The 8,782-nt window shown below is 37.6% G+C and overlaps 2 protein-coding genes across 2 annotated transcripts; both read left to right on the top strand.

The window, feature by feature from the left end:
- The first annotated feature begins 1,644 nt into the window (after positions 1-1,644).
- LOC141599264 (putative gamma-secretase subunit PEN-2) lies at positions 1,645-5,567 on the top strand. Its single transcript, XM_074419237.1, has 2 exons — positions 1,645-2,013; positions 5,170-5,567. The coding sequence occupies exons 1-2, from the start codon at positions 1,749-1,751 to the stop codon at positions 5,328-5,330; spliced, it is 426 nt and encodes a 141-aa protein (XP_074275338.1). The 5' UTR covers positions 1,645-1,748; the 3' UTR covers positions 5,331-5,567.
- Positions 5,568-5,721: 154 nt separating this feature from the next.
- Positions 5,722-7,606, top strand: LOC141599263 (photosystem I reaction center subunit N, chloroplastic-like). The gene is made up of 3 exons (XM_074419236.1): positions 5,722-6,229; positions 6,373-6,498; positions 7,093-7,606. The coding sequence occupies exons 1-3, from the start codon at positions 5,927-5,929 to the stop codon at positions 7,180-7,182; spliced, it is 519 nt and encodes a 172-aa protein (XP_074275337.1). The 5' UTR covers positions 5,722-5,926; the 3' UTR covers positions 7,183-7,606.
- The last annotated feature ends 1,176 nt before the right edge of the window (positions 7,607-8,782 follow it).

Here is an 8,782-nt window from a genome sequence, read left to right as displayed (position 1 = left end):
CCCATCGGCCTGTCACCTGGGTCTTGGCTGGGACAACTAGCCAGCCGTGGCACATATAGCGTACTCATATCCAAGACCCCTCGGTCGGCCTGCCATAGGTCCATCGGCCGAGGGTAGAACGGTCTTTCCGCCTGCTAGCCACTTGGCCACTTGGCCACTACGTGACAAAAGGTGAAAGTCTATAAATACTCCTCAACCCTCATTGAGGAAAGGATCCATAATTGAACCTAAGAATCACTATTCATCTGGTAATAACTTCCTTATCTCTCTACAATATACATTTAGCCAAGCAACAACAACTTATCTCTTAAGTTTACTGACTTGAGCGTCGGAGTGAGTTCGCTCGGTCCAAAGCCGAGCCCTCAGTTTGTTCATCGTTTCAGGAGACCGAGAGGAGGATTCAAGCAAAGGCATCATTCTACAAGCACAGGTGGTAACAAATATCTGCTCCGGAATTACACCCGGAACAAAGACATTTATTTAATATAATTATACAAAGATATAATTTTGGTAACTATTTTTTTTATAAAATAAGAGCAAGTATTATTTTATCACATGAGTTCGAGCCGTTCGCGAGCTTTTTTAGCCGAGCAATTGATAGCTCGTCTTGAATCATTAAGTTATTGAGCTGAGTTCGAACTTCGAACTCCTCGCAAACAGTCTCGTTTTATTATCATCTGTTCAATGAGTCGCTAATTTGATTCGATTAAACTCAACTCAAAACCTAAAGTGAATTATTTGAAATCTTTAACCTCTTAAAATGTGTAAACTTCTAAAAATATTTCAGTTGATAACTTTTAATACTCACTCTATATGAGTGATTTTGTTAGCATTTCATTCCACATGTGTGTGACATATCTATGGCTTTTTTTTTTCATTTGTTTTTCCTAGCAACATTCAAATTTTGTTCGTGACTTATATACCAAAGTCATATATTCATTAAATAAACTAAGAGCATTCGCAAAAGTAGTTTTTTTTTTATCTCCTTATATGTGCACTCACTCATTAAATGAGGAACCCAATTATTGCACATATGACATACCTCCTTAATATATGAGGTTCCTCTATTATTAGGGGAGGTTTCCGAAGAAAAAACAAGGCAATTTGTGTTGTTTTCGGGGAGGTTCCCAATTTTTTGGGTGTGAAATAATATTGTTGGAGAATCTCATTGTTGCATAATGTGAAGAATTCCATATTATCCCACATGTGAGTGTCCCACATTGAAGGAGAAAGAGAGATTGTACCACTTTATAACCAAGATGGCTACTCCTCCTATTGCCAATTGGTTTTAGGATGGAACGTCCTTTGTGTTGTTCAGTGGTCCGTTGAGGTGGACGAATAAAAAAAGAAGAGAAAAAATATGGAGAGCCTCACCATCACGTAAAGAAATAAATATATTTCTTGTAAAGTAAAGTAAAATTAATGGAATATTGCAAGTTCTCATAAAAACATCATTTAATTATTTCTTTTTTTGGAGGCATAGGATATAAATGTATTTCTTATAAAGTAAAGTAAAATTAATGGAATATTGCAAGTTTTCATAAAAACATCATTTAATTATTTCTTTTTTTGGAGGCATAAGATAGAAAAATCGAATTATATATTATATCCGAGGGTTTTATTAATTATTATAGGTGCGAAAATGAAATAGTGGAGTCCTCGAGGGTTAAATAAGAAAATCCCAATATTATACGCTACGGAGTAGTGCATAATTCGGTAATTCCCATAAACAGAAAGGTTTGGCGAAAATGGACAGGTCAAGCGTGGAAGGGAATTCATCAGCTGAACCGGAGCATACGGTGGCCATCTCCGATACTACACCGGCGGTTAACCGGAGCATACGGTGGGCGACAATCGATGGACCACTTGGACTTTCTGAGAATGATTCGCTAATTTCAGCTCGTCGTTTTTACAAGTTTGGATTCATGCTTCTTCCATGGCTTTGGGCCGTCAATTGCTTCTACTACTGGCCTGTTCTTCGTCATCCTCGCTCTTTTCCTACACTTCGTTACTGTAATCTCTCGCTCTCTTTCCTATTTACTTACTTTTGTTGATTGAAGTGTTTGATTTTGGCGAATTTTGATTGTTTTTGATTAAGATTAAGATTGTTTGTGCCCATTTCAGTTTTGATGATTTTGTGAAATGGGTTTGTGTTTGATTTAGGGTTTGTGAAGTAGTGTGATCGCTTTTAGGGAAATGGTGTTGATTGGAGTGTTTGATTTTGGTGTTTTTTCATCGTTTTGATTGAGATTGTTGGTGCCTATTTCGGTTTTGATGAATTAGTTAGATGGGTTTGTGGTAGATTTTGGATTTGTCTACTCGGTTATTGAATTAGACAATTAGTGTGACCGGTTTGAGATAAATGTATTGATTGTAGTGTGTGATTTTGGGGGCATTTTGATGATTTTGATTGAGATTGTTGGTGCCCATTACAGTTTTGATGATTTCGTGAGATGGGTTCGTGTTAGATTCTAGTTTCTTTGTCTAGTGGGTTCGTGAATTAGTTTGGGATTGATTTGAGGGAAATGTGTTGATTGGAATGCTTGATTTTGGTGTATTTTGATCGTTTTTGATTGGGATTGTTGGTAGGAATTTCAGTTTTAATGATTTTGTGAAGCAGGTTTGTGTTTCATTTTTGGGTTTGGCGTAATGGGTCTGTGAATTAGTGTGTTGGATTTGAGGGAAATGTGATATCATTTGTGATTTGAAATTTTGGGTTTTCGTTTCAGTGTTCTTGATATTGTGATCTGGGTTTGCGGGTAGTTTTAGTTTTTGAAGAGTGATCAATCGAGGTTTCGAAAGTATGTTTCTTTAATATTGTCTAATTAATTGAGGTTCTAGATGCCCATTCCAATAGTGATGATTTATTTATTCAGGTTATTTTTGTTGTGAAGAGCTTGTTAGTAGCTTAGTGTCAACTGAAGTTTTCATCACTTTGGGAGGTTTTTGATGTGCTCAATGTCGTCATTTTATCTGATTATCTATTCTGATGACGGTTATACCCGTACTCCCATAGACACTGTGAAATTCATTGGCTCAGTTTGCTTTGTGTGTCTGTAATGGATGGGACTGTGTTTGTCTGTAATGTCTGGGACGGATGATGAACTTGATCGGTCATGCGTCCTCTTTTATGGTTCCATGCGGTGCAGTGAGGGTAGGTATGCGGAAAACTCGGTCTTTGAAAGTTGAGTTTGATTTGTGGAAGGTGCTGCCTTTTAAGAGACTGTGGCATTTTATAATGATTGAAAGTCTTTGCTTAGGAATGCAGTGGCCAGTGAGTTGGATGATTATTTGATAGGCTTTTGTTTTTTTCCTTGGCTATGAAGTTCACAGGATTTCATGGTAAAGCTGACATAGAGAATGAGAATTGAGACACGAAGATGTAATGACATTAAAATCTTTCTTTGGGTGTGATCGTTTATGATATCTAGCATTTGGGTTACCTTGTACACAATTCTATGTTACTCGGACATTTCGTAATGGTTGGGTCCCGCATTTTCGACATAACGACTTTCTGCCACGATAATACATATCGATGCTTCAGTTAAAGCTGAAATATGATTTTTTTCCACAAAATAGTCATGTCTGTTATTCTGTCACCATGCCACCCTCAGGCCTCAACACTCACATCTGAGTTACAGTAACAGAGGCTGAATTAATTTGAAGATCTGGACATCTTGATTTGGTAAATTAATGTTTAAGCTATTGTCAGTTGACACGAGGTTAAATTCTAGACAAGTATTGTTGGTCTTGAATGAGAGAGCTTACCTTGATTTCTCAGCAATTTAGTAGCCTTCTGAGTTCTGACTGTATTCAGCTTACCTTTGGTTATAAACTTGGTAGCATATTTGCTCTGCAAAGGTTATTTGTGTTACAAATTAAAGTGGACTAGTCTGTCCTGATTTGTATTTTCGAGTTTTTGTGAATTGCAGATCATGTTGTTAGATCGACTTTTGAAATAACCTCTTTCAGAGAAGAGTAAATGTTGCTATTCTTTAGGATCTTACAGTGTTCTCCTTGATCCCTCCCAAAGTCCCAATATGCCATAAGGGGAGCGAAGAGAGGACCATTGATACGACACACGAGATACATCCTGTTCCGGAAAGAATTTTCACCTAATACAGATCTGAGATAAAAATGGTACACTTTGAAGTCAGCTTGGAGATTCATGCGACAATACCATGCGTCCATGTCTCATCTTGATAGAGAGTAAATAATTGTTAGGATCTAGGGTTTATCATGAAAAACGCTCCATACTGGGTTTCCCTGATATTATAGGAATCTAGGCGGGAGATTTTTTTTTTTCATTTTCGCCCTCCCTTTTTTGAGTGGTTGTCTCACTTGTCCCTATGTTTAGGGGTAAGGGTTTTAGAATTCACTTCATGGGGGTCACTGCATAACCATAACATATAGTATGACCAATTTACCTCTGATATGTTGGTGATTCCTGGTAATCAACAACAACAACAACATTACCCCAGTGCCTCAATGACTCCTGCAAATTGCGGGGTAAGGGGGGGTCGGATGTACGCAGCCTTACCCTTGTATTAGCAACACAAAGAGGCTCCGAATGACCCAAGATGAAAATTGCGTCGAGAACGGCATCGAAGGACCGCTACTTCACAAAAGAAAGAAGCGCAGTCACTTTAGTGAGCCATTTTAATTTATTCCATTATAATCCATAACCAAAGAGTAACGAGTCTTTTTCCTATTTCATATGTTGTCATCTGGCTTTATGAACAACCAGCTCTTTCTCCTTTGTTGTTCAAGTTTACACTCAAAGAAGTGAAAGTTCTATTCATTGTCTCATTGCTACTCATTCATGCACACTAGTATCCTAGCAGAAGGCAATGGATTAAGGTTTCCCCCTCGACAAATCGTCGTACTTGGTAGCCTCATCATACATTTGATAAGTGGGTTAGGAAGGAAAGAGAGGGGAAGAAGAATGTGATCCACTTTTTCTCTCCCTGTAATTAACCAAAACTTTTGTGGCTGAAAAGATACTAATTGCAACACTTCCATCTCTCCCCCTTCCCCGTTTCGTCTTCTTCTCTCCGACCTTGGTTTCCTAACACACTGATAGCATTTTGTACTTTTATCTGTGTAGCATTACTGTTTCTCATTAAGGACTGAATTAACAACTCAAAGGAAATCTCTTTTATACTGCAGATGTTGTCAGGTCAGCTATAGGATTCACAATTGCTACAGTTCTGATGTTTACTTGGGCATTGACATTTGCGATAGGAGGGGAGCGACTCTTTGGGCCAGTTTGGAATAAACTCGTCATGTACAATGTCGCTGATGAGCTAGGCTTAATTGGTTGGATGTAGTCATCCGATCATCTCCCACTTCCCTATTCTTCTGCTTTCTAAGCATGTTACGGCATATTAAGTGTAATTCAGCCTCTTCTGGAATTTGTGACCGAGTAATAGGGCTCTGTAGATATAACCATTGCTATTATGTTGTCGATATAAGCACTTCTAGGTGGTTCTGCTTTACACCGACATTTATGTTGAAATTTCAGATGGTCTTCTTGACTGCATGATATGAAAATTAAGATTATTGTATGTATTGTTACGGTTTTTTTGTCGAATATGCATTGTAAAACAGTGAAAATTCGCCCTCAGAACTCGGTTAACTGAAAATTGTCGATATCAACTCTGGTTTGTACTTGGCCACAACAAACAACACTAGTCAAATGCCATTTAGACATTTACCAATAAGATCGAGACGATCTCACCTTATCCACACACTCACCACAAACCTTAATTGCACATTATCCCCATCCATCCACATCTCTCAAGTCTCAATCGAAATCTCGGTCCCAACCAAAGAAACCCAAGAAATTCCCACTGAAAAAACACAAAAATAAATAACACAAAAATTTATTAAACTAAAAGTATTCCAAGTAATAGAAACATTTGAAATGGCTTCAATGAACTCCAGTGTTCTAGCAAGTAGCTATGCCATCTCCGGGGCCGGACCCTTAGAGTTTAACTCAAAGGGTTCCTCAGTGTTGTGTGGCGCACCTTCATCTATGGCGGGTACTGAGAAAGTGGTCTCGATCAGGGCACAAAACCAAACCTTGAAAGTAGAGAACAAGGGTAATGATGGAAGAAGAGCTGCCCTTTTCGGATTGGCGGCTGCCCTTGTTGCCACTTCCCTCTCCACCTCTAATGCCAATGCCGGGGTCATTGATGACTACCTTGAGAAGAGCAAAGCTAACAAGGTTAGTTCTTTGCAATGCTAATTTCCCGAAAATCTTTAAAACATTTTTTTCATGGTAGATGTTTTTACAAATTGTTCTATTGATTACTCGCATGATCGACTAAGCGTTTTTGTATCGGGTTTGATTGTGTTTATTCTTAATAGGAGTTGAATGACAAGAAGAGATTGGCAACAAGTGGAGCCAATTTTGCAAGAGCATTTACAGTGCAGTTTGGAACTTGCAAATTTCCTGAGAACTTCACTGGCTGCCAAGATCTTGCAAAGCAAAAGGTTTGTATTCATTTTTTCGAGAAAAATTGCTAGGATAAATTGTTATCTCAGGACTCAGTCATTTAAGAAACCTATTACATTGATTTTACACAAATTCTTATTTGTGACGGAGGGTATCCGTCACAAACAAGAGACGGGTACCATATTGTCTCACAAAAAACCCATAGGGGGTGAGAGAAGGAGCACATGGGGTGGGTGCCCACCTTGTCCCCTCTACCCATTTCCACTCACAAAATACCCGTCGCAAGATCCGACCCGTCACAAGGGAGACCTACTGTTGATTTTAATCAATAGTCGTAGAGTATTTTGTCGTACGAACATGCTTGATGAGATCCAAAACGTCATGAACATGAATAGTAGTGAGAACTGGTACAAGAAACAGATGTCCTGTAATTTAGTCGCAAACTGCATGTCTACGGTGGCTCATAACACCTGCTATATCGGTGCATCAGACTAATTTGACTTATCCATAAATTCATGAAGATTGTGTTAAATGTTAAATGTTGTTAAATCTATCTATAATTCTATGATGTTTTGGTGCCTTGATTTTCTTCTTAAAACACCATTTTTTTTTTTTTTTTGGTTGGGATGCAGAAAGTACCATTTCTCTCGGAAGACTTAGACGTAGAGTGCGAAGGCAAGGACAAATACAAGTGTGGTTCCAACGTTTTCTGGAAATGGTGAAGAGTACAGGAAGACCATGTTTTGCTTACTCTGGCCTCTGGGTTGCATCTCTACCCCTAAGTCGTACACTCGTATGTATGAAATGTATTATGAACTTGATGAAGAGGTTACACAAATCTCTACTCTCTACCTGTGTAAGAAAATCCAACATCTTTACAATCGTCCAAAATAAAATAAAATAAAATATGAGACGGCTATGGAAATGGGAAATGACAATTATGATAAAGCATCAAGTTTATCCCTAAAAAAAAAATGCCATATAAGTTTCGGAATGTATGATTCAATCAAATTTAACTTAAGTTCACTTCTTATAATATAAGTTTGCCCGTCATCGTATTTTGTTACTCCTTAATTACTACTCCGTATATTCTAAGGTATTATTTATAAAAAAATTGTTAGTCACCCAAGTGACCATGTTTGCTTATGTCTTGCTTGAATCTGTCTTAATTTAAGACGTCTTACAATCTTCTTTTATTTTCACCTTTAAAATCATCCATTATATAAGCCGTGAGCCGTCTCAAGTTAAGACGATCTTAGACAAGAATTCGTGTTTGAACATTTACAACTACAACACCACAACTTACCTAAGGTTCAACGTAGGTGTGCAGAGTGCTAAGATGGTGTGGAATTTTCTTCAAATAAACTTACACCTCTCAATACACAATTCATGGACTATACAACCAGTTGTATATGTTGTATCGTGTAGAATATGAGCTTTGTGTTAAAGTATCCGAGCTTTATATTAAAGAATATGAGCTTTATTAGAAAGTATTGAGTTCATCCATTTAGACATTAAAAACATGAACTTTAAATTAAATTTCGGAAAAAAAGAATATACATGTTCGCTCGATTCTTATACTTGGTTGTCATCACGCTTATTGGTAAACAACCTGGATGTATAATCCTATTTGTGCTCAATACACTACATTACGCCATTACGGAGTATCCCATATTATTGGATTTAGGATTATATCGTATCTATATGACTATATAGATTGAATTTGACTATAATATGGAGTATTAATAATCAAAGTGAGGAAATTTTCAAATACGAGTATCATGTTAATTATAGGTCATAATAAGAGATTTCTTCTTTATGAATACATTTCGTCATTTCACACTTCTCTCGTATGCTATCTCGAGGGGCTTGTAGGGACGATCAACCAAGCAAGAACTACTTTGCTTCTATTCTGTTATGCGCGGAAGCGTGTTGAGACGATATAATAACAATAGCAAAATAAAGAACACAAGAATTTACGTGGTTCACTATCAATATGATAGCTACGTCCACAAGGGCCAGAGAAATATTTCACTATGTAGGAGAGAATTACAGATTACAAAGACGAGCCCTCAAACTTGCCTCACCAAGTTTTCTACCTTTCTCTCTTAATTAACCTAGAATATAGTCGGGTCTTTATATAGTATTATTCCACCCAAAACTATATACCTAAACTAATTAGAAAATTAACCAAATAAACTAAAAGACCAAAAGCCTCGTGTTCCATTAGGAAAGTGGGGGGCCCGCTAATTTCCTAAAGCATATCCAAAACCGAATACGACTCGGACGAGTCATATTCTAACAATCTCCACCTTGACTCGG

The sequence above is a fragment of the Silene latifolia genome, chromosome 9 (assembly GCF_048544455.1).
Source record: "Silene latifolia isolate original U9 population chromosome 9, ASM4854445v1, whole genome shotgun sequence".
In the NCBI taxonomy this organism is placed as follows: Eukaryota; Viridiplantae; Streptophyta; class Magnoliopsida; order Caryophyllales; family Caryophyllaceae; genus Silene; species Silene latifolia.
The sequence above is the reverse complement of the archived record's forward strand: the minus strand, read 5'-3'. Positions and strand labels throughout refer to the sequence as shown.